This window comes from Melopsittacus undulatus, chromosome 1, assembly GCF_012275295.1.
Source record: "Melopsittacus undulatus isolate bMelUnd1 chromosome 1, bMelUnd1.mat.Z, whole genome shotgun sequence".
NCBI lineage: Eukaryota > Metazoa > Chordata > Aves > Psittaciformes > Psittaculidae > Melopsittacus > Melopsittacus undulatus.
In genome coordinates, this window is record NC_047527.1 from 119,109,231 (window position 1) to 119,136,158 (window position 26,928).

Here is a 26,928-nt window from a genome sequence, read left to right on the forward strand (position 1 = left end):
CTGTAATGATAATTCCTTGTATTTATTCTAGATTTAAAATATATATCAGGACTGTAATAATAATTCCTTATATTTATTTTATTAAATATGTACTGTAATCTGTAAAACGTACAAAAAGCTTTTGAGATGAGTTCTCAAAGTATGAGACCAAATTTTCTGAAAAGACAGTTTCTGTCTCTTTATTTGAAGATTTAAATTGCTTTCCTTACGTTTTTCTATTTCTATGCATCACTTGTTTCTGCTTAAAAATAGTTGTTGAAACTTTAAATGCTACTTACTAGTGCATTTATTAGTACTTACTAGAAATGAGCTTTCCTATCCTTAGTATCTTACAAATGAATAACTATTGTAGGTTAAATCTTGAAAGGAAGTACTAGAAGGTAAGACAAAGTTGAGCCATTTAAGCCAAAATTTTCTTTAAGGAAATTGATCTTTAAAAAGGGAACACAAAACCTAAGATTTTTATTAGAAAAACAAACAAACCTCCCAATACATTGAGAGTTTATGTGTGGCAGTGGTTCTTTAAATTTAAAAATCCTTTAAATTAATTAGTCTGTGTTGCACACTGAATATTTTTCTGCAAATTCCGCTGCAAATGCTATGCTAGAGCTTCCCTTAATCCGTTGTGTCTGATAAATGCTTTTTCTTCCTTACTCCATGGTGACAGAAAAATTCTTATCCTCCTTTGAATGTTTTTTTTCTGCCTTACTCTCTTCCCAGGAAAGCTTTTTTATTTCAATTTTGAAATTTAATCAACATTTTTTTCTGTATTATACCATCGAAGTCGATACCTTGTCCTATAGATAGCAGTCTGATGCAAATAGGCATAATCACTCTGTTGTACTAGTCAAATGTACCTTACTTGTCTCAAATGTTATTACACCGTCTTATGTTTTGCTCCTACAGTGACGCTTTCCAGATAGAAATCCATTTATAATGCTGTTTCTGTTAGGATGCTGGGACCTGTTTGCTAGGCTTAACATAACTGGGCATCAATATCCAGTGCCTCCAATACAGCTTGGTTCCTTTTTCTTCACTGAACTCCGCTTAGTCTGCAGAAAGCTGAAGGCTGTGATTCCTATCTTAGGGAATAAAGCAGGAAAGGGAAGCAGCACAGACTTGGCAAAGAATTTCCTAGGTTTTTTTTTCTTTTTTTTTTTGGTATTTGATGTAAAGAAGCAGGAGCTGAAGGCGTGTAAAAGTTCTGAGTCCTGGGATTTGCATGTCTGATCTCACCATTTCTAAATTTAAGGTTGCTAAACGTTTCAGGTGGAGCAGAGATGTCAGCTACAGTTGAAATATGAATCATGTCAGCAGTCCATTTATTTTGTCAGTTGAAGCTACATACCAAAAACTACAGGAAAAACCTTGAATTACTTGCCAGTGGTTAGTCAGCAAGTTATTGGACTACTGTGTCTAATTGTCTTAAAGGTGCTTGATACTGAAGATGTAACTTCTATCTTGATGGTGATTTTGATTACATAAGAGAGGTCTTCAAAATGGAAGGAGAAAAACGGACTGTGGAGCCAAAAGCAGTGCAGATTAATTTTGGAAAAAAAGAAATGCAGCATTAATTCTTTCAAGCTGCTTATGATTTACAGGAGCCTAAACCCTTATGATTAAATAGATGAACATTAGGCAGTTACTAAGCAAAATAGTAGTCACCTTTGTCGTTAGCTGATATAATAATAATTTGGCCTAGAAACCTAGAATAAGGCAATCTTCCCAGGCTACTGCTGCTACAGACAAGTAGCAGGGTAAAACTGGGGAGCAGGACAATCTTCCTTGCTGTCTTGGAGACGTTTCTCGAGCATGGGAGGTTCAACAAGCAAAAGGTTTTATTGAAGAGAATATCAGTAATTTTTCTTCCTGGATCTTAGCTGATCTGTTGCCAGCCAAACAGTTACTTACAGTTAGATACATTGGAGGCAACCATACAGACACAACAAATTGAAGTGCAGAGGATCATCTCCCTCTCTACTCAGCACTTGTCGGGTCACACCTGGATACTGAATTTAATAAAAATATTACAGCTTGTTCTGCAGATGAGTATGTAATGTAGTTGGAAAGGACATACAAGCATCTGTATTACCTGAATAGTTAGCTTTTCGGAACTCTTACGTGTATCGTAATAGAGCTGCAGAAGCTTGTGTCAACAGTTTGGAGGTGGGACAAACTAGCAGGGAACTCTAATTAGTCCCAGTGTGTTTTCTTTCTTCAGTTACAGCTGTGTGTGTAAGTCCAGAAAGTTGCTTAATGCTCAGCTATACAAATTTAACATTTGCCAAAGAAATAAGGATGGCTATTGCTGCTAGTGGTAATGGGCTGTGCATTTGCAACAAGGTAGATTTTCCCTGAAAATGAGTATGTAGGTTCTTCATAGGCAGCTAAATCCAAGCAACCATCATTCCTGCTTCTCCATGCCTTCCTTCCCTCTCAGTGAATAAGGAAACTTTCAAATGGCCTCAGGCCAACAAAAATGAACAAGGAAACTTTCATCAAGTATCCCTTCATGCTCTGTCAGATGGTGGTAAGGCAAATAGACAGTATTGTAAATGTTGTCTAAAAATCAACTTTAAAGTTAAAGGACTTCTTTGGTTTTGTTTTTTTGTTGGGGTTTGAGTTGGTTTTTTGTTTAATTTTATTTTATTGTAGGAAAAAGTGAGAATTGGGGCAGCTCTAAATTACTTGATGTAGGGATAAAGCTGTGATGCTCTGGATCAAATGCTGTATGGTCAATTCTTGGTTATTTTTATGATGCTTGTAACATAGGAAGTTGGAACAATCTGAGACTCTTCAGAACTTTAGGAATGTCAAGAGTGTGGTCAAACACTATATGAAAGAATAACAGCAGGTTGCAAATGTTATGTGAAATAGAACAAGAAAACATTTCAGTACAAACAACAGGAAGAATAACAGCAGGTTAATAGATGCTTCCTAACTACTATTTGCTGATGTGCAAATTCACATTGTCTGAAAGTTTTAATTCAGACTCCTTGGAAGTTAAAAGACAGCGTGGAATAAGTGTCTGTCTCGTGACTTGGAACTGTCCATGGGGACACTTCAGAGCTGTGTAAGCTTTAGAAAAATTCCCTTAGTTTATTCCCAGATCTTGAAGCACAGAGGCCACAACAGAATCTGTCCATTTTCAGTTACAGTGTTGTGGCACTTCTAGACTTGAAGAATCAGAAAGCAGACTAAACTCCTAGCTGAGACATCTGAACAAGTTACAAATCACTGCTTTTCAGGGAAAATGTGCCTGTTCTACTGTGTTGGGACTGTACTTATGGGTTTGGATTACACTTATTTTTGTGACTTAGATCACTGTAACCTGTTCTGCATGTTCTCAGGGCCATTCTTCAGCATCCTTGATAGTATTGTCTCTCAGAAGAAACAACGTTCACTTCTGTTCCTAAACAGTCTTTTTCATCAAAGTTCATCAGAGGACACCTGAACAAACACTGGCACTGCTATAGGAGGTTCTGAATTTGCGTCAGTGGTATTTATCAGAACTGGGCTTAAGGGCAAGTGTTACTATGTACAACATATAATCTCAGAACACCAACAGAAAATGTCAGTGACCATGAAAGAAAAGAAGATGCATATGTAAAAATTCAACCATTACTAGTATGTGTTAGCAGCTCTGATCTCTGCAGAAGTAACTTATATATACCCAAATAAATTATATTTATCCTTTAACTTGGAACTCTTGTACTTTAAGAAGATAGTGAAAGATAGCTATGCCCTTCCTTTTGTTTTTTGCTCCCATGACCAGTGGGAGCAGGTAATCAAATTTTGAAAAAGTCTTTACTAGAGAATAAATCAAAATCAGATTTTGAAGAATTCTACTTCAAGAAATGGTTACAGAGCATGTGGTTTCAGAGTTTTTAGTTTCCCTGAGTAAGTGGAATTTGTTCTGTTTGGGACAGTCTAGATATCTAATAGAAAGAATATAGATATTTAGAAATTTTACTGTAGTGACAGGACAAGGGGTAATGGGTTAAAACTTAAACAGGGGAGGTTTAGGTTGGATATAAGGAAGAAATTCTTTACTGTTAGGGTGGTGAGGTACTGGAATGGGTTGCCAGGGGAGGCTGTGAATGCTCCATCCCTGGCAGTCAGTGTTCAAGGCCAGGTTGGATGAAGCCTTGGGTGACGGTTTAGTGTGAGGTGTCCCTGCCCATGGCAGGGGGGTTGGAACTAGATGATCTTAAGGTCCTTTCCAACCCTAACTATTCTATGATTCTAAATAAATTCTAGGCTAAAGAAGGGTTTAACGGTGTGCTGATTAACAGCAAGGAGGCAGATACTGCTCTTTTCCTGACAATGGCTCCGACCTGGCTAAATCAGCAGTGAATCTTCAACTGTTTCTATTAGCTGTTAAATTAAGAGCTCCTTTCTGCAGGAAAAGACCTCTTCTTGAAAGCAGGTTGTTTCTTGTGGGATCTGTGGACCTCCAAAGAAAATTGTAGTTACTGTTTGGTTTAAGCTTCACAGTATGAATGCTGTTGCTAAGTGAATTTAAATTGTTTTGAATAATGCTGTAGTTCATAAGGGTGCTTTGTCCAAATCAGTTTCCTAACAAAAAGGCCAACTTTGAGGCCTCATAGTTGGCAGGGGGCACCTCAAAATACGTCTGTAAGGTATCTATCCTATTCTGGCGTTGGAAGATCACAGACGATAATGTGAAACCGTATTCTGCTCATTGTGGGTCTATTCCATTTGTACTTGTGGATGATATTTTTTCTAACATTGATGTGAGTTTATGAGCAGACATTTCTGAGCAGTTTATTTGTTTGTGAGATTTTCCATGGGAAAACCTGTCCTTTTCTTCTTCTTATCAGTGATTTTCACACCAGTGTTTATCCATGCAACCTCTAGATTTTGTGAAAACTTTTCATTATAGTAAAAGAGATTTTGTGGTGCAACAGTGTATGGTGGCATATTTCTTTTTCATGAAACAAGTTCATTATATCAATTTACTCAAAGTCATAATGTCATTTATGAGGTCTCTAGGGTTTGGGGAGTTTTTTTGTTATTAGAAATGTAATTTAGGCTTTAAATGAAGATAGATTTCATGAGACGCTCTGCTATCATGCAATTTTTGTCTTTGGTCAGGAGAAGCATTTCTGTCTCTTTTTAGTTTCCCATTTCCCACATTGTTGGAATGAGCAGCCAACTGCAATAGCTGCAGGAAAAAAATCAGATGTCTCCTCTTGGTTTTTGGTGATCTGTACTTCAGCTGTACTAAAAGAATTTTTAAATAGGGGGGAACCCAAAGTCAGTTGGAGTGACTGTATGAACTTTCCACAGGACGTTCTTTTCTATGTTTTGCACCAGGCTTGGAAAAGAAGGAAAGATTGTGAAGAAGCCAGGTATGCCCTCTCCATTCCAAAAGATAAAGAACTAATTCTGGTTTAACAACCTCCCTGACATCCTTTTGGGCTTCAGAGTTTCTTGGAGAACTCTGGACTTCCAAGAAGAGCAGACATATGCAGAGGATAGTAGACAGGTTGAGTGGGAAGATGGAAGTGGTAGGCAGCTGGGGCTGATCTGCAGAACTAGAAGGTTAGGATTTGTAGATCATTGCACCATAAGAAATCCAGTATAGACACTACTTAGACCAAATCATAGTCTGATGCAGTAGACTGGAAACACTGTGATTATGATGTACATCACATCCTAAATCGGAGTCAAGAGACTGTACTAAATTTTTCAGGATTTTAGTGGCCCTGACTTGGATTTTCTGGTTTTAGGATTGGTGATAAAGGATCATCACTCCATCTTCCAGAGTCAGATAGGACTCTAGTTACGCAGGAGTTTGGAGTCTTTCAGGTATTATTAAAGGATGGAGTATGATCTGCCACACAGCTACAAAGAGGTGTTGAAGTGGAGATCCAGCTATATAGATTTTTTTGTTTTTATTAGCCTAGTACAGTATCTAAAATTGTTGAGCTAGGAATAGAAAGCCATAGCTATGGAATCTAAGATCACATGATTTATTTTATGAAGGCTGGAATATAATAACATATATGTTGAGAAAATTGCATGTGAAAAGTATTAAAGAGCATTCTGGTGGTCTTCCAGTTCCTGAGGTTGTGTGGTAAAGAAGTTAATGTCTTTGAAGACTAGAGAAATGGATCTTTGGGCAGTAGCAGGCATTTTGATAATTTGTGGCAAAAGCTCTAAAGGGAGAACATCTAGGAATTGGGTCAGGGTCCTGTAATGCTTCTATTGGTCTTGTCAGAACTGCTGTGCATCCCATAATAATGAGTAGCAATTATGAGGATCTACTGCTCATAATGTGGTCCTCACTAAGATCATAAGAAGGTAACTCAGTCATGTGGTTTTGCATCATTTGCCTTTGAGTTGAGATATAGAAACTGTAATGTAGAGGTCATTAAACTGAGATGTAAGACTCTGAATGTTAATCTAAACAATTGTTTGGGATTTACCATTCTAAAAGAATTGTTCACTGTGTTTACCCTAATTCTCTGACTAATTTCAGACATTTTGTCATATCTATACGTTCGTAAAGTTTTAGGAAATTTCTAACATTCCTCCCATTATCTGCAGCTTTCGCAATAATTTAAGGACATTGTTCAGGTTGGCTGATACAGACCATGAAATGTAATTGTATATGCCCTTAAGCAAATCAGCAAATTACTTCCTTTTGGGAAAAGACTTCTCATCCATCTGTTTTCTTTCAGAGGAAGAGATTCAGTTTTATATAGGAAGTAGTTGAGAGTAGAGCTGCTTAGATGATACCGTTTTTAATATATTTTTGCTTTCATTGTTCCAATTTTTGTGTCACTGAATTACGACTCCTGAAATGTTACACATTTTAATCCTGATTTGTGCTGAGGTAGATGAGAGAATGACCGTATTGATTCCTTGCCTGCTATTTCCAAGCCTAGATGAAAATTTGTAAAATGGGGTGTGAGGAGTAGTTCTGGCAGTTCTTTTGATCCAGGAAAATTTACATCTAAAAATTCAGAATAAAGTACAGCCACTTGCTGCATGAGACAATTTTTAAAACAGAGGAAGGAAGGAAGAAAGGAGGAAAGAAGGAAAGAAAGCAAGAGTGCAATTAAGAGAACCTGTACTAAATCCACAAATGAAAAATGAAGGGATTTCTCATGAACTGCTAACCTCTCAATTTAATATGTCATAGGAGCACTCCTGACTTGGAAAACTCACAAAGAAAATATGCCTAAGTAATAACCATTTATACCACATTAGCCATTTTTAGAAAAATTGTATTCCCTAATCACTTCAAGTCTATTTTAAACATAATTAGGAAAAAAGTGATTCTAGCAATCATCTATTTATTCAGTTTTCCAGCTTCCTGGCTCCCTTCAAAGCATATGGTCTGTGTACTTTCCATTGTCTAAGTTTGTGCTTCAGTTGGTTAAGAAATAAACTTTATCTGATTTTTAAAGATTAGCACTAGGCTGTGGGAATGTTTGAGATTAATGTGCAGTTATCTCCATGAAACAGTATTTTGGCTGTACCTTAAATGCTGCATTATTTCTGAAAGTTAGCTGGCTATATTCTTAGTGGTTTAGATTGTAGCAGTGAATGTGTAAAGCACCTGTTGTGAAAAATGCATGAAGTAGTATGGAAATGGTGGGTCCAGTTGTAGGCAAAGCAGTCCTGAGGAGTACCTTTTCCTCATATTTGAATGAGTGACTTGTTATATAAAGTGGAATTGGAGACTGGAATGGTAATGGAATGGGTTCTCCCACATAAGAGTATTTATTAACACCTAGAAGGAATTGCAGCCTCCGGGTTCAGGAGGGAAGGTATGAGCAACTTCTAGTTTGTATACATGTTGTCCTATCAAATGAAAAGCTGTTTTTTAAAGAAACAAATTTTAGTCTTTTTTTTTAGTATATGCAGAGTGGCTTGCAAATAGTAACTGTATCAAAGACATTACTAAATGCAATTTTATAGTTTATAAGTCACTGTATCAAGTGAATTCTAAAAGTCAACAAACAGCATAGGAAAAAGGCTGAGAAGAACCTCATTCTGTATCCTTTTTATGTGTGAAACCAATATTGGTTCCAGCTATATTTGATACAATAGTGAAGACATTGTGCCTGTGTCATCACACAACGGATAGATATTCTGTTTTTCGAATTTGGAGGAATAGACATTCTGGCTCATTGTTTAAATATGATGAATACATTTACAGAGGTTTTTATAGTATTGCAGATTTTAAATATCAACCAAATTTGTATTTACAGAAAAGTGTTGCATAAGAATGTATTATTTCTAATGCCAAGTATAGTATAAAACAAAATGCTTTTTTCTCCACCATTTGCCTACTCCAGTGGTCAAGTGTCCTGGCCTTTCCAGGTTCATGTGCTACTCAGTTCTGTGATGATTATTCTGTTTTCCACTATACCTAAATAGTGAAGTATTGTTTATGCTATTGTTCAGGTAGCAGTGCAGCGGGATACAGCTACCCACTGGGTGCTGACATCAAGTGTGTTTTAACACACCTTTTTTAATACAACGTTGTAGTGGTTTAGAGCCAGCCAGTAACTCAGCACCACACAGCTGTTCAGTCATCCCTCCCTTCCCCCCTGGGTGAGAGGGGGAGGAGAACCAAAGGAATTTAAACTAAAGTCTAATATAATACTACTGCTAATAATAATAACAATAATAAAAAATAAATAACAAGGGGAGAGAGTATAAAATTAAAAGGCTAAAGGAAAACCAAAATATAAATAGCAGTGACGCACAGTACAATTGTTCACCACCCGCTGACCGATACCCAGCCTGACCTGAGCAGCAATCTGAGCCTTCTGGGTAACTTCCCCCAGTTTATATACAGGGCATGATGTGCTGTGGTATTGAATGAACTAGCTTTGGCTAGTTTGGGTCAGGTGTCTTATCTCTGTTCCCTCCCAGCTTTTATGCCCCCCCTCACTGGCAGAGTGTGAGAGATTTGGAGAAGGCTGAGGTTCTTAATGACCTCTTTGCCTCGGCCTTCACCAGCAAGTGTGCTAGCCCTGCCACTCAAGTTTTGGAAGGCAGATGCAGGGACTGTGAGAATTAAGACCTTGAGCCCACTGCAGGAGAGGATCTGGTTAGAGACCATCTTAAGAACCTGAACGTACACAAGTCCATGGGGCCTGATGAAATCCATCCGCGGGTCCTGAAGGAGCTGGCAAATGAAGATGCAAAGCCACTGTCCATCGTATTTGAAAAATCATGGCAGACAGGTGAAGTTCCTGACAACTGGAAAAAGGGAAATATAACCCCCATTTTCAAGAAGGTGAAAATGGGTGACCCAGGGAATTACAGACCAGTCAGTCTGACCTCCATGCCTGGCAAAATCTTGGAGCAGATTCTCCTGGAAGGCATGCTAAAGCACATGAAAAACAATGATGCCTGAGCAGTTTGGTGGCCTTCCATGATGGGGCTGCAGAACTGATGGACAGGGGCACAGCAGTTGGTGTCATCTAGACTTGTGACTTGTGCAGAGTATTTGTCCTGCATGACATCCTTGTTTCTAAATTGGAGAGACATCAGTTTGATGGATGAAGCCATCTGTCATACTTGTTCATTTCCCACTTCCTTATTGTAATTGCCAAATAGTATGTTAATGCTCACCATCAGTTTTATAGCAAACACTTCACATCTATGTATTAGATATATTAGATATAACAATATTATGTTTTGGATATATTAGATACAACAGTATTAGATACAGAAACTGTATTAGGTATAGGAATGTTATCTAATACAGATATTTTTCTGAAGTAGGACAAAAGTAGCATGATAATAGAAGCTACTATTCCTCTTGAATAAATTATATTGTGAAGTTCTGGGGAGTCCTAAACCATGGGATTTGCCCATTTCCAGTTTGGTTCCTCTTTGGAATGAAGTTTGGCATTCGTATACTACTATATTCTGTCCTAAAGAAATAAATACCCAAATATGGCAAACAACGGATAATTTGAAAAGCTGCCCTTTTGGATTAAGCTTGTGACTGAAGGGTAATATGTAATTTAGTAATTAGATGAGAATTCCAGTAAATTCAAGTTTGCTAGCTCCTGGTGTATAATTCCAGTAACGTATTTTTGCTTTCAGAGCAGTCTTTGTTCTATGAGCAAAAGAAGCGAATAATAATCAAAAAAAACCCCCAAAACTACATACCTAATGTATATAACTCTACAGCAATCTTTTATAATCTGTCCTTCAAAGCAGGAAACATGGTGGAAAAACTCTTACTGTATGCGTCAACAAGTGAATTGTTGCCTTCTTGCAATGTTTTGAACTAAAAGAAACCCATAATGTGTGGCAATGTAACTGTTAAACATGTATTCACTGTAGTTTGAGTTTCTCTGGTTTTTGAAAGACCGCAGTGCTGTGGCTTTTTTTTGATGTCTCATTAAACCATCCTCTCCCACAGGAATTAACCTTATATTAAGGTTTCCATAACTTAGCTGAGTGTATGTTAAGCCCTGCTTTCCAGATGGATAGGCCGAGAGTGTGCTCACTGTAGATCTCTTTATTACTAATTCTTGCTTTTTGATTTGTGTTTGCTTTTCCTCTACAGCCTCACCCCACCCTTGGATCAAGTAGGCTCCTTTTTCTGTCTGGGTAGTATGGGTGAAGATGAAAACGGATTTCAATAAGTAGTCGTCCTTATGTAGCTTTTCGTTCTGCCCTGTTAAGACATTTGCGGTACCAGCAAGGTGCTGGAGGTACTGCCAAGTAAATACAGTCGTTTCACTCTTACTCACAAGGCAGAGTGCAGCTAGAGCCAGTTCACTTCCTTTCAACCACCTTGCAGAAACAAATTGCTTACCATGAGTGTTTCTCCTCCTCCACCACCACCTCTACTGTTTGAACACTTGCAGATAAATTGTGTCATCTTCTGCTGGTCTGAATTACAAGGCCTGTATGTAATTATCTGACCTGTGACAAGAACTTCTCTACCATGGGGATGGCATGCTTCCTTTTGTCTTTTTCCTCCCTTGTTCAAGGAAAGGATTTTCTTTTGGCTTTTTCTGAATCTCAGGTAGACCACAGTCCCTTTTCAAGGCTGAGCAGGATACAGTATATAATCTTAGACACCTGCCATTCTGAAGTGGGAACAGTTGTGGCTGCAGAGCTCTTGTGTAGGGACAGCTAAGTCAAGGATGTTTCTTTCAGTTCCTCTGCATACAGCTCTCAAGCAGGAAAATCTTTTACTCCTCGTAGTAGTCTGTTGGAATTTTCCACTAGTTAGACACTTTTAATGTCTTCTATCACAGAAGATAACATGCTGCAGACCAATCTCATATTCCACCAGCCAGCACAAGAAAAGCATTGTAAGCAGTTTGTAGAGGATACTACCACTGCAACAGCTATGGACAGCAGCCCTTCCAAACTATTGGTGCAGATGATGTCCCTGAACAGCAGTGGGAGTCTTGAACTAGTCTTTATTGCCCATCTTTCTGTTAAGAGCCCAATTGGCAGTCTTTCAACCAACATTTATGTCAAACAACAACAACTGCTTCAGTATGGAATTCACAGGTAAAGTCTCTAGGAGTTGCTTTGCTTTGTTGTTACAAGCATAGTTCTCCAACTCTGTCCCTTTTCAGGGCTCCTTCATGGAAGTGGCATGGATAATGGGATAACTGCCCATTATTCTCCTCTTTGCTGGACCCATGCTTTTACCAAATGATTTTTGGATTTCTGATGTGGTCTTTTGCTGCCACCTCCCTCCCCAGCATCTGTCAGAACAGTCTATATCTTCCCCAAATGTTTTGCCATCTCTGAAGCCCTCAAGAATGATGAGAACCTTTAATAAAGCAATGTTCTTTGAAGAAATACAAGGTTGCTTCTGGGTAGTTAGTGAAACAGTGCAACTACTTTAAGCTAATGTAAAACTACACACGTAAGCATTTCTATGTCAAAGCACATTAGGTAAGAACAGACCATCTGAAACCTGTCTTCCAGCAGCTTGTTTCATATACCCTTTCTGAAGTGATTTTTAATCTTACAATTTCCATCTCTGTCTTGCACGTCTCTTTTTCCCACTCCCACACACTCGTACCTGCTGTAATAACCCATCGCTTGTCTCCTGTGGATTACTAGCATGCAGTCCAGGCCTGCACTTGGGCCAGCAGTGTTTGAATGGTTGTCTACTTGTTGCCCAACATAGCAGTTCACAGCAGGATTCTGCCTTCCCTCTTCCCTTGCAGTGGGCACACAAACCGGTATGTTTCCTCTCTGCTTGGCTTCCAGTTTCAACAGCCAGTCATGAAACCCCATTCTGTCTGTTAAGTAACATGGAAATTAGGTAATGGATTCAGAAGTCTGCTAGAGAGGTGGGAATTGGTTTCAGAGATCTCATCAACCATGTTTTCTTAGGAAACCATTTTGGAAAAGTTGATGGCTTGAAAGCCACTGATTATAGCATTGAAAAATACATGCTTTCTCTGTAATACAAGACTAGATCAAGTAATCTTCATTCTTGCAGATCTGATTATAACAAAGTGATAATTTATTAGTGATTCTATATTGTCTTTAGGCAAATTTTTAAGAAGGAGGTTAGTGCTACAGTATGTAATTCTTCCACATATCACTCAACAGTGCTGGTGTAGAACTGTAGAGCAGTCCATATGCAAACAGATTCAATTTTCAAGGGCAACAGGTCTTTCAGGGTGGGATCTTTGTAAAAATTCATAGCCAGGATTTCAGTGTGGCTTAGCCATTATGTTCTGCTTTTGATTTGGAGAATGAAATCTTCTGGAATGTTTTCATTAAAACTTACAAAGAGTATTTTTTGCCTCTGAGGGTAAACATGGGATCTTAAAATAACTGGTACTACTGATGAGAATAAATTTTCAAAGTAATATAAAATGACTTGTTTGTGTATCACAAGAGCCAACGAGTGAAACATGATTTTTGTGACATGTTGTACTTAGTATTGGAAATAATTATTATAATTAACTGTTGATGGGATTCCCTTATATGGAACTTTCGATGCATGGGATACATCAAAATACAATTCGTAAGGCTGGGGTGGGGGATACATTTTGGCACATATGATGAAATATCAGCTTGGGCAGCTGAAGTATGTTTTTGTTAGATGTTTGTCACGTTTTCAGCTTTGCTGCCTGAAGGAGGTATGTTACTTTTTTTCTCCCTAGAAACAACTATATGGAGTAGCTGAACTTTTAAAGTTTTCTGGATACTGGAAGTGAATGACATCTGAAGTTAGACAATGCATGGGATTTGTATATACAGGATTAAAATCTTGTGGGTTTAACTATTTATAGTACAACAGTCTCAGTTGAAAGCTAGAATTATTCCGAAGATAAGAAATGCGGAGTTTTGGTAATGTCTCCAAGGCAGGTAACTTTTTTAAGTTTCCCCCTGAAATGACTTGCTTAGAGTATCAATAAATCACATTCAATGAATAAAAAGCATTAACATGTAATAATTGGGAGGCTGTACCATATTTGAAAGTCCAGTTGAAAGACATGGAGAATTTTCAGTATTAAGTAGTGCATTCAGTGACTAAAGTAAGTAACCTGGAAAGCCGAAATGCCAACAGAAATGCACACTCTGTAATCGGTCTATCAAAAAAATAATGTTGTTGGTAATTGCAGGAGATTTATTTTAAAAAATCTGGTTTGCGTCACATGAAACTGTGGAAAGAACAGCATTAACAAGATAATTTGGGGGGAGGGAGGACAGTGCTAATGATAGTCTTTATTCTTGGTTTACATTACGATTTTATGGAAAGAACTGCATGCTCATAAACCAAAGTAAAACTATGTAGTTTGCATTTTAAACAGTATGGCTGTGCAGTTGGAAGTTCCATGGGTTATATCCTTCTATATCATGGAAATTTTAAGAGCTCTCCCTTGTTACAGTGGCACCATGATTTGCTAATCATGAATAAGGGCCTACCATGCAAAGATCCCCTCTTTATAGTTAAACCCTGAATATTAAAATCAGTGACCATATTGTTATAAGCTGTATATACTACGGCACCATTGATTTTAAACTGAGAATTATTTGCAGTAGTTTACTGTAATTCACTCATAGTGAAATCTCCTCCTACTTAGTATGTTCTGTAATACTGACCCCCAAAAATTAAACTTCTGGAATATTCCAAATTATTTAAGAGTTGGTCACATATTATCAAATTTTACAGTGTAATTCACATTAGTATTACCAGTTATAGAAGAGTTATTGTAGAGAATCATAGAGAATATATACTCAACAACTGTACAACTTTATACATAGTTCGGCATCATGAATATATTTATGTTGGGCTGTGGGTGTGATTAAAGCACTATGGTCTCTTTGTCTACAACATACTTTAAGGAAAACATTTGAACATACATAATAAACATGAAGATACACTGTTAAAGTAGTGATTTTCTGTAGGTGTTCTAGTTATGGAATCATAGAATGGTTTGGGCAGAAAAGCACTTTAAAACTCGTCTAGTTCCATCCCCCCTGCCGCATGTTCCACTAGACCAGGTTGCTCCAAGCCCCGTCCAACCTGGATTTGACCACTGCTAGGGATGGGGCAGCCACAGCTCCTCAGGAAAACCTGTTACATCACCCTCCCAGTGGAGAAATTCTTCCTAATCTGACACACGGCACAAACTTCATTGTCAGTAAAGTTGCGGTGTGGATACCCCTTTCAGTACATCACAGCAAATTGAACTCCAGTCCTTCCCTCTAAGCACTGCTTCACTTTGTAATGTAGATGTTTGCATTGTGCTCAATGTGTGGCATTGTGGCAATGGAGTAGCCCTTAGGAGTGAAAGTATATAATGGGCTACTGATCTAGAGCCTTGGAAGACAGCACAGATGTCTCTTTTTTGTCTAATATAATCCTGTATAATACCAAATTCTTGTCTCTCCTCTACATGGAAATGAGAGGAGCTCTGTAACCCCCCATTGTTTGCACCTTATGTCAGGAATGGCTACATCATTTATCTGTTCAAAGTAAAACTGTTGCCTGTTATTTTTAAGCATATGTTGTGTTTCTTGTTACTCTTATTGGTGTGTCCTAGGCAGCTGGCTTTCATTCAGGAAAGTTTTTAAGTATATGCTGGATGCCATTAGGTGTATACTTAAAATTCTTGACTGATTTGGAGTCAGCTATTAAGAGAAATTGGGTAAGAGTGGAATTCTGGTCAATGTATGATTTGCTTCTGTTCCTTCCCCAAAGCAGGTCTCTTAATCTGTTAAAAGAACAGTAGGTCATTATGCATCTTTTAATTCTGTATTTTCTGATTTCTTTTCTGGGCTTTCCTTCACACTTACAGACTTGTATGGTTTAAACCAAAGTTCACTGTTGGTACATACAGGTATAATGAGAGGATGACACCATGATTTTCTGTTTCAGGAAAATCTAAGTCATCTTCAGAAAGCAAAGTTGAGCTGAACGGGAAGTGAACAGGAAAAAAACAAAAACATTTATTTTATAAAAGACTTTAGTGTAACTTTTTTGTTTATAACAAATTAGTTCACTTAATACGAACAAAAGCACGTTTCTCAGAGTTTAATATTACTCAGGGCTGAGTGCTGCTATTTCTGGGGTTTCGTTTTTACTGTTCATAGCATAGCAGGTAGCATCATGTTTTCACTTTGACAGGAAGAAAAACTATGCACTGGTATTGCCAAATGCAGTGTTGCCATCTGAGCAAGTTTTTCATTTTCCTTTCTTTGTAAAAAACAACATGGGCAATTGTAAATTTGCGATAGGAGATGTAGGGATTTAAGTACTCCTAGCAAGCAGGTTTTGGAGCTCTATTTTGGAGTTTTATGTTCTATTTGAACATCGAATCTATATGCTTTTAGACTAAAGGGTGTCTTGAATAGGTGTATTTCTTACTATTTATGCCACCTTTAATTTCTCATTAGTAACTTACCAATTTCACTTTTTTCCCTAGTAATTTTGGGAGCATGAAACCAGAGGGCTGTGTTTATTGCTGGTTTTCAATAGTGTGCCTCCACATATGTTTTGGAAAGCATGATTATATCTGAGATGAAAAAAAGTGACAGATAAATAGAAGCATTACAATAGCTGCTATTGAAATCATACTTTTTCATGCAGCTAATGAATTGATGTTCTGCCAGTCTATGAGATGGGCTTTAAAACATTCTCTAACAGTTTTCTATCTAAATAATGTTTATATATTTCATTGTATTCATAGTACTCAATAAATTTCACTGGGTACATATATGTGTGTTTTCTGACATGAAGAACAATACTTTATAGTAAAACTATATCTTAACAAAAGATAAAACAAAACAAGAAAATAAAAGATAACAAAAGATATAACTATATCTTAACAAAACTATATAGTAAAACTATATTTTATCTAAAACTTCACATAATATATACATATTCTCCAATTAGCTTTTGTGCCACAACATCTGCACGAAAAGACTTATGTAAAATTTGTCTAGAAGTCTGTAGAATAATCGTTAACATATCAGCAATATTGCCAAATGACACGAATTTTTCTTCTATTTAAATTTTTATTTATTTAAGGTCCAACCCCGTGTAGCATGACTAAGCATTTCCTTAGTAATCTGGATCTGAATTAAGAATATTCTGACAATTTTCTTCTTAATTTTTCTTTTTTCTTTTTTTTCCTTCCCTAAGGATATGGCTCTTGTTGCTCCTGAAGCTCCTTCAGAACAAGCTAGAAGAGTTTTCCAGACATATGACCCTGAAGGTAAAGACCGTACTTCATGTTGAAATAAGTTTTTCTGGTTGAAATGTACTCACTAGCAGAGACAGGTTCCAGGTAGTGATGAGTTCTGCATTGTGTAGGGTATCTCTTCAAAAAGAGGACCATCATTTTCTAAAATTTGTTCCAAATACTGCACTTTCAAATCTGTTTCAGATTCCATGCCAGGGTAATACCCTGTTTATACCTGAGCTGATAAAGAGGAGAATTAAATACTTAGTACGTAAGAGTAGGTTATTTTCTATGCAGAAGTCAATCTACAAGTGATGTGAAGAAATTTTCTGAGAATTCTATAGTAAGGGAGGATGCGTCTAATGCTGTGGAGTGGAGTTCTTGTAGCATAAGATTTTTAACCTTGTAATGTTCTTTCTAATTAACATAAAGCTTAAATATATTTTGATTTCCCTTATGTTACATTTTCCTAAAATAACTGATCCACTGTGATTGCATTCTTCATGAAATTTTGTTCTTGAATGTATATGGCATACACAGAAAAGTTTCTTATGTTTTGGAAAGCAGAGGATGTCTGCCATTCAGCTGCTGGTTTAATTAATCAAAAGGGAAAGAAAGTACAGTTGTCGTCCCAAGGTATCTAGTGGAGATGGAGATTGCTATAAAGAGATTGAATTCTTAGTGAGTATTAAGCTATTGAGTGTATGAATGATAAACAGTTTCTGTGTTACAGTTATCTTTTTTTTTGAAGAGGGAGAGAAGTGTTAGGAAACTATGTTCCTTCTAGAACCCCACACTTGCTTGCAAATTTTAAAGATAAAGATATGCAATGTTAGTATTTTTGAGTAAAATGTGTACTTATGGAAAGCTTGTTTCTTTTCCTAATGAGGAGCTTTGCTACTTCTTCAGATAATGGTTTTATATCTGACTCTCTACTAGAAGATGTAATGAAGGCTCTGGACCTTGTGTCAGATCCTGAATAGTAAGTATGATAAAATTTAAATAATACAGAGGTTTAACCACACACTAATTATAATTTAAGGTTTTTTTTCAGGTTTCAATTAACCATGTGTCAGTTATAATTTCAGGGGGGAGGGGGGTGTTCCGGATTTTTCTAGCTTGCGTTCTGGGGACGGTGTTATTTTAAGAGTGTTTAAGTCAGCTTTAAATTAAACATGAGGAATTCAAATTAAAATATCTAACTTCTGTAGTGATAATTAGAAATAAAAAAACCCCTCCAATTACTATATATTGAGGAGATAGTTGTGAATGTATTTCCATTTGTTGGATGACAGTGAAACTGTGATAAAAGAGCCAAACATTCTAGGTATTCAAAGGCAGAATAGCATTGGATTAGCACTGGATCAGTCTACACAGTTTGGAGCTGAAACTGTTCCAGTTACACTTCTGTTTTCACCAGCACTCGGTACCCTGTAGTGCTTATAACTGTCATTTGTTTCCAGAGATGACATCTTGATTTCTAGGATTAAAGTTAAAACTATCAAATTAAAAAGTAATTTATTTAGATCTTATGTGGACAGACAGGACTAATATTAAGTGGCAGCAGTTAACAACCTTCAGTGTCAAAGCTTACCATGTTTTGCCACTAAATGTTGAGGAGGACTATGTGCTTGAACTTTTTTACCTCTCCAAAAGGTGGTTCTGCTCTTTTGAAGACATACAGTCTAGTTTATTGCGGTCTAAACCTGTTCTTCCTGTAGAATGGCTCTGGAAACTGCAAGTTTACTTACCACAGCTGTCTGAGATTTTATTGATGCCATTTTTTGTCCTTTCATATGTTACTAAGTACAACAAAATTTAATGAAGAGTAGGAGTGAAAATTGAAATCAAAAGACACCCAATAAACTAAAACCCTAAAAAATCCAAGACCAAAGGCTGGCATTCATAATATGGTGAAATCTGCAAAAGCTATGTTGGCTTTTTTTAAGTGAGGGAAAGAAAAAAGCCTTCATTTAATATGTCTCAGAAGCTTTCTTTTGGCCATTTTGTTCTGCTGCCTCAGCAAATCCACAAAAATCCTCCTTTTGCATTCAGTGTTTTTTCTGTTTGGATGTTCGGCCTTCAGGGTATTTGTGGCATAGCCCTGGCCTATTTTGTTGCCCATAGCACATCAACTACGAAATGATGTAGGAGGAGCCAGTCAGAAGGTCTGCCAAATCTGCCAAACCATGGAATATTCAGTCTTGAATCACCTCCTCTAATATAGTTTTATCTAATTTGTTTGTTGTCTATTACTGTCTTGGGGACCTATTTAAGATATCCTATCTGTTCCACACAGGCTTTTCCAGTTGTTTTTTGTTTGTTTGCTTGTTTTTAAGTAAAAATAAAGTCATTGCTTCTGAGTATACTATGTGCGTTTTCAGTTCAAGGACTGAATTGAAATGCTTTGTGATCATCTAATCCAAGTCTTCAGGCTTCTCCAGATCTCAAGATGAGTAATGGTCAGACCTGTTTAGAGGTTAAGAAGTATAGAAGGGCAGATGTGAATTACCAAGGTGGATTAGCCATTCCAGTACTGAATACCACTGCATGTGATTTTAGTAAAAATTTCTAGTGTTTTAGTAAATACATCTAAGAACCCAGGTCTCTAGGTTACTCTGCTCTTGCAGGGGGAATGCACTAGATGATCTTTTGAGGTCCCTTCCAACCCTTGGGATTCTGTGATTCTGTGATTCTCTTATTTGGTTTTGTCTGTTTGTTTCTAAAAAAACATCTGATACTCTTCAGGGCACTGAGTTGAGTACATCTGTCTAGGTTTAGCTTGTTTAAAACATTTTATCCTATCTGTTTGACTAGTGCTGCAGGCTTTTGTCCCCAAACACTTCTCATCCACTACAGTGCAATTGCCATCAGTATCATCACCCCAATAATCATAGCCTCTTCACTTAAGATGCTAGGCCTCTTATTGAAGTGACTGTAGCATGCACACACACTTGTTTTGGTAGCTCTGCTGCAATATCAGTAACACTGAACAGTGCTGTTTGCTGAATGGAAAAGCATCAAACAGCAATCAGATTTTATTAAATCTCCCCTCCTGCTTAACTGGTTCAGCTTTGTGCACTGTCCATGCTTAAGAACTGTATGGCTCTGCATTTTTAAACAGTTCTTATATTTCATTAGTGAGTATATTGCTTGCTTTAATTTCATTACGTAATTTTAAGTTCATTTTCAAAGTTATCTTTATTGACTTGGTTCTGTGTACAAACAGTGCTTTTACAACCCTGTTAGGGATTTCAGGAATTTGAGCAGGTTTCAGACAGCTACTGAAATATCTTAAATTGAGAGTAAGAATGAGGAATAGAAGGTTTAAAGTCCAGTGTCTTGTGAATCCTCAGTTGTAGTTTCACTTGAATAGTGAAATGTCTATTTTTTTTTCTAGCTATTAAATTAACAAAGTTTATAGGGTTATCACAATACCACATTCAGTCTTATGAACCTTAAATTCCTCTTCCAAGCTCCTTAACAGAGCCACTCTTTAAGAATTACATGACATATTCTGTGTGAATTGACACAGAAGCAAAAAAGAAGCCAAATAATTTACTAGTAGTACTATGTTAGGACCAAGAAAGGAAACTACTAAAAATTTAAAAATGAAGACGTGTAACTGGTAGCCAAAAGGATAAAATGCTTACCTGCAGCAGTAATCAAAAAGATCTTAGACACTTTCTGCCCACATACCCTGGCAAGAGAGACCTAAGTGGTTAAAGGCCTGCGTGGTAAAAGAGGCAACTATGAGAAGCTAAGACACTGTCTCCTGAAAGGAAAATGTAGTGCCTGCATGAAAAAAAATAAGGAAGAATCTACAATTATGGAACATTAAATACAAAATAAAGGAGAGTTAAAATCTTCTGAAGAGTAATCCACAGAGTTATCAAGTAAAATCCTGTAGTACTTCTTTTAAGCCAATCAGAACTGGGAGACGGGCTAACGAAGAAGTCTCAGTACAACAAAAATGAATGATTGCAGAGGGGATAAAATAGTCCTGATTTTACATGAACATTGTTGGCCTGTGAGCTAGGTATTGTAATTCAGGAAACAGATCTTAGATTTAAACTGATACTCAGCAGTAGACAGACATACAGAGTGGGATTTCTAGAAATAATGCCATATTATAAATGTATGATGTTTCACTCCATTTTAAAAAGAACATTGTAGAAAGTCATCAGGAAGGCAACAAGGGTAATTGAAGGTTACTAACATTTAGGATGACCTTAAGAACTAGTTTAGGACTGTTTTACCTATGAGAGAGAGATAGCCATTGGCATGTAAGAGGGGTTTCTAAAATCAGGAGTTTCTGAATAAATACAGACTGATTGTTAATTGCTTCTCACAATGCAAAAAAGAGGTGTCACTAAACTGAATGATCAGGTGACAGGTTCAGAACAGGAGGAGATACTTACTTCCAGAATCCATAGTTAATTTTGTGAGCAGAAATTATGAAGTGCCACAAGTGTGTGTAGGTTCAAAGCCAATTAGGCACATTAATGGAAAGAAGAAGTATTTATCTTTGCATTTTATATACTGCCTCTCACTGAAGACATCTTTGAGCAGCAGACTGCTGGAAATGGGGAGGGTAAACTAAGGATATCACTGCCTGTCCTGTTGTACTCTATCATAAGCATCAAGTACTGACCAGTGTCAGAAAGAGGATACTGGCAAGACGCTCAGTTGGTCTGACCCATTGAGGACATTCTTGTGTATGGTACAACTTGTAACTTAGGCAAAAAGATAGGCAGATGCAAATAAATGTTTAAGTGATCGATGTCTGTAGGAATATATTGCTTAAATAGAAATAAAAAGTTAGACTTGACATTAATTTGTAGTGACCTGATATGGTACCATATTCGTGCAGTAATGCTCTCAAGATTAGAACTGTAAATATTTTCATTATGTGTTGGGTTTGGCTTCTTCAATATCAAGGATGTGATGTAAATAAGAAATGTATCTGTTAAACTCCAATTTTATTTCAGTGTACTTAGAGAAAATCTTGGAGGTTTTTCAAGTCTCCATTTAAAAACAGGTTGTTTGGCAGTTATAGAGCTGTATTTGAAAGCTGACTGGTTTATGTCTCTAAGTTCAAGAATGCTTCCAAGATAGCAAAACACCTTTTGGGTTGTAAACCTGGTTTTAGATTATATGGGTTTCAAATTATTTTACCAAATATGGTGGTCCTTCAGAATTAGCACTTACTTAATTTAAAATAACAAATTACTTTTATTTAAAAATAACTATGTTTTGGCAACTTGCATGCCATTCTGGTGTAGTTGTCACAATTAAAAATAGGATGGTATTGCTATATTTGGCAGCCAGTACTGTGGTAGCACAGTGTAACTTAGGCAATAATAAAAATGTCTTACTCATACTTTTATGTTCAATGTTTTTGTCACAGTGTAAACCTCATGAAGACCAAATTAGACCCAGAAGGACTGGGCATCATATTACTGGGTCCCTTTCTACAAGAATTCTTCCCTGAGCAGGTAATCAGTAGTGTTCTATTGCTCCAGAGCGTTGTCTGTTCTTGTCTTTTTGATTCATTAGACACTTCCGTCAATATCACAGAGCTATTTCTAATAACAAGTATTGCATTCAGAACAGGTGACCAGCAAATGATTTTTTGTATAGCACAACAAACCGGAGGCTTCCATTTTGCATAAGTTGTCCATGAATTTGTCAGCTTTATACTGGAAGGAAACTCCATTGTAGCAACAAGTTCTAAAATCAACTTCAGGAAATACATAATCACTTTACATTTGAAATTGAACTGGTTCCTTACTCAGAAAGTTCACATAAGTTTGTTTTTTCTGAGAATAAATGGCCATACTGGTTTTATCATTCTTGTCTGCTGTAATTGCTAGCAAATGGGGAAAGATTACAAGCTTCTTTAAAACTACTTTTATTGTATCTCAAATAATGTAAAATTTTTGACAGTTTAACAAAAAGTCATGATAGAGTTATGCTTAGCATATGTGGAAGTCAGTGTCTGCCAGGGTAATGGAAAATTCCAGAACAGGGAGCTGGTCCAGATGAGAGCTCTCCTTGGAGGTTTATGGAGGTTTGTGCCATGGCCATGCCAGTGCTTGTATCAGCAGAAGGGGGAGGGTTTCTCCAGGAACCGAAAGATAGGCTGGTGGAGGCAAGAGAAGGGCTGAGACAAGTACTTCTTCAGAGGCTTTTGTAGAAACGAAGATGAGTGTCTTTCTCTAAAACACTTTGAGGAAACAGCAGATGCTAGTGATAGTTGGAATTGTTGATGTTTCTCTTTATACAATAACACATAGCTTGTGCTGAGATCTAGATTTGATTCCGACTTTGATGCGAATATTCAAAACCCCATTCTTACTGTTTTAGAAAGTGCTAAATGCTGCCTCAAAAGCCAGAAGGTTCCTCAGCTTTCCTGTTCAAAGCTGCTGGCTTAAAGATCATTCAGCCTGAGAGAGCAAACCGGACTCAGTGCTGTTTTGGGCAGTCACTTGGAGGGAGGGATTCCTCAGTTCCCTGATAGCCCACTATTTGGGAAACAATTGCTGCAAAAAATTCTTGACATCCATGAGGCAGGAACTGGAAAGCAGCACTTCTTTTCCTTCAGGGTGAGCATACCTTCCTTGGTGAACAGAATAACTGCCCTCTTTCCAGCAAAGCTCAATTTTGTTTATCTCTATGAAGCAATTCCTGTAAGTATAGTTACCACTCATTATTCCTTTTCACCACCACCCCTCCACTGAACAGCTTGGGTTGCTGTGAGAGACCCATACAGAGATAAGGGTTTTGAATCATGTAAGAGGAGAAAAATGAATGAGGGCTTTTTGTAATCTGATGGAGGTACTGTAACCCAAGAAGATTTATTCTCATTCCAGCCTTTACCTCAGTTTGCTTAAAAAAGGGATAAGCTTTTGCTTGGAGCCTGGTCCAGTAGGCATAAAAGAGATTATATTACACTTGGTTTTTTTCCTGATTCAGTGAAATGCAAAGCTTTTCAGTCCTTTTAGAACTAAAGCATTTTAACACCTGGAATGGCAAAGGTGACAACTGCAGCACATCTGCTGTTAGGCCTCAGCTGAACAGGTGTTTTCACAATGAATTTACAGTTAAAGTAGTTTACAGTTAGGCAGGCACAGGCACAGCTACTTCTTAGCTCTCAAATGGAGGGCTGGAGATTGGATCTTCTCCTTAGTAAATATTTAGCTTTGTAACATCTAGAAAGCCATAAATACACACAAATGTGGCTAGTGCATAAGATGTCTGACTTTAAAGATTAGGATGGTTTCTACATGGTCAGTGCTGAAGTTGTAGTTTAGAGTGTCCAGATGTACAGAGAAAATCATTACTTGCTTTTGGGGTATTACTTATTAATTTACTGACATCTTTTTTTTTATTTCTAATGAGAAAGGTAAAATGAACAAAATTTTCATGTCATCTTAAAGAAATTGTACTTTTTTTACAATGTCCTTGAGTCGTCCTCTTTAAATGCACCTGTCTCGTTGTAAAGAGAAGTGACGATGTATGTGTCATATGAAACTATCTTCTTTCTACTAGGACTCTAGGGTTTCAGAGTCATTCACTGTTTACCATTACAATGGACTGAAGCAATCAAACTATAATGAAAAGGTAAGATTTAAGAAACTCAAACCTTGCCCTAATAACAACTAGTATGCAAAACTGACTGTAGTTACAGGCAAAATACTCGAAACTGTTTTTACAAAACTACTACTTCAGCAATTTTATTCCAAAAGTGTATCTTTGGAATTGGGAACTGTCTTGTGCTCCTGAATATATCTTAGGTAGTGTACTGGATCAGTTGGCTAATCTGCATCTCTTTAAGCTGCATGTTTTGAGTAGAGCATTTTCCATCCTTATCCATGAAAAGTGGGATCTGAACTGCAAAGGACAATGGAGTCACACAAATTTCAACATAGTTAAGTAACCCTACATCTCAAATGAGATTTTTGGATTTTTTTCTGTGCTATATTTTAGTAGTCCAGATTTGCATCAAAAATCAGTATTTTTTTGGACCATTTGGGGGGGGGTGGGTTGGAAATTACAAGTTTAATTTTCAGCTTTCTTGGAAGAAAGAGTACACATGACACACCAAGACTGCTTTTACATGAGTTCCTGAATTAGTATTTAGGGTAGAAGAGTGTAAGGCATCCATAGGCATGGGGAACAAAAATGGCTTCAAGTGAGAAGAGTCTGAGAAAATGCAGATACTCAGTCCATGGCATAGCTTGGATATAAGTCCTTAAAATTACCCCTGTGAAATCTTCAACAGTTTCGTATGCAAAAATGTAGGCAAATGCATGTATTTTTGCTATTGAACACATGTAATCAAGAAAATTTAAACAAGGTTGTTTTGTTTTTTTTTTTTCCTGAGGGTTCTCCCTCTAGCATTTAAAATACTGTTTTCTGAATAGAGCTGATTTACAGTAGAAGTTCCATTTTATGGCAAATCAAAACTCCGTAAAGTTAAGTCTAAGAAACACTTTCCTTATAAAATAACTGTATCAGTCTTTGCAAGTACAACAGTAGCAGAAGATCTGTTGTCACAAAATTTTTTCATTGCATTTTCTTATTTATTTTTTATACCAATTTGGGCCTCAACTGTTGAATTAACAGTGAAATGAATATGGCCTGATCAGGGTTGTCAGGCACTTGAGTTTTGATAGATTTTTTTTTTTTTCAATTTCATACCTAATTTCCTTAAAAGAAGAAATAAAAAGTTTATACAATTTCATGGATTTAATCTTTGTAATCAGAAGAAAAAAGTGTCATAACAAACCCTCTCCTGCCCAATGCAAATAGTCATCTCACCTTAAGCGTTTTTAAACAGCCACGGGCTGCCGTAACTGGTTTCATTTTGGCAGGTCATGTATGTAGAAGGCACAGCCGTTGTTATGGGTTTTGAAGAACCAATGCTGCAGACAGATGACACTCCTGTAAAACGCTGCTTGCAAACCAAATGGCCATATATCGAATTACTGTGGACCACAGATCGATCACCTTCCTTGAACTGACAACGTAAAACCACGGGATCCTTGAGTGAGGATACAAGGAGTGGTATTACTTGGAAAGTGGTTTGCTTTGACTGTGTGGAGTTATACACTGGTATCATTGATGAATTGTAAATAATGATTACAAACACTTTTTCAGTGTTAATTGGAATATTTAATTTTTTAATCAGATTGATTTCTATTATAATAGTTTGTCTTTTTTGGCCACTGTAGTACTGTTAATGTGAGTTATCCTTAAAACAAAAAAAGCCTAAAGTCTTAGTGTTATTTTGCCATCTCATGAACATTTGAAAAATGTCTGATACTGCAGGATCTGCATATTAGATATCAGATCTTTAAAACATGAAACATAATCAGCTTCCTCTGAATCATATAGGCATGTTCTATTATTTAAATTATATTGGCTTACATTACAGTACCATAATGTGTGGACTAGACTGGCCTTTGCACTGGATATATTTTAATGAGTTTAAATTTTTTGCAATTTTACCTGAAATCCAATTTTACCTAAAGAGCTTGCACAATGTCACATCAATATGATACATCTTTAGGAATATCAGTAAGTATAATTCATAAATACTCTTTCTTGGCAGTTGTATATTACTGTGGCTCAGTTATCAGGCATGTTAAAAGTTAACAAAATCCGAGGAAAAATAGATGTATTAATATTTATTTGAATTTGTATAAAAGAAATGTAAAAACAGCGGAAAGAATTTCTTGTTCTATAATCCTTTAACTATTCAAACTTATAATATTGCCAAATACCTCTTCTCAATTTGTCCAAACAGCAGTGTAAGCCAGCGTTACTGTATGTGTTAAGTGCATGAGAACATCTGTTATTACATTATTATATTCCTTTATTTATTATCAACTTGTTAGCCCTAAAATAAAATCTTTTCCTTGAATCATGATGCTGTAAGTTTGGTTTTAATCAAACTTGTTCCCTGCTTCTCTAAGATACTGAAAAGGGAACATGGGTTTATAAATGTCAGGTTTTGAACTGAGCACATCTCGGGGTGGGGAAGATACTTTACTGCGTCTTAACTGTGATTGCAGAGGCTCTGCTATTGCCAGCGGGGCTTGATTTCACATTAAGAGTTGGTAATTTTTAAGATTCTATTTTCATATGTAAATAGCAATATAACTTCAGAATGAAAAGCATGCAGGAAAACAAACTGATTTGGTTGAAAATGAGGTGTGTAGTATTGGGGGGGAAA

The 26,928-nt window shown here is 36.9% G+C and overlaps 1 protein-coding gene across 7 annotated transcripts in view; it reads left to right on the forward strand.

Moving 5' to 3' along the window:
* Positions 1-26,620, forward strand: part of MINDY3 (MINDY lysine 48 deubiquitinase 3) — a 52,167-nt gene extending 25,547 nt beyond the window's left edge. For 6 of the 7 annotated variants that reach the window (XM_034061537.1, XM_031052437.2, XM_031052435.2 and 3 more), the window contains 5 exons: positions 16,646-16,718; positions 17,595-17,667; positions 22,096-22,183; positions 24,240-24,311; positions 25,565-26,620. In XM_034061537.1, the coding sequence (XP_033917428.1) occupies positions 16,646-16,718; positions 17,595-17,667; positions 22,096-22,183; positions 24,240-24,311; positions 25,565-25,714 (456 nt within the window). In that variant the 3' untranslated portion in view covers positions 25,715-26,620. The remainder of the gene's footprint in view (positions 1-16,645; positions 16,719-17,594; positions 17,668-22,095; positions 22,184-24,239; positions 24,312-25,564) is intronic. The other variant, XM_034061544.1, reaches the window with a different exon arrangement.
* The last annotated feature ends 308 nt before the right edge of the window (positions 26,621-26,928 follow it).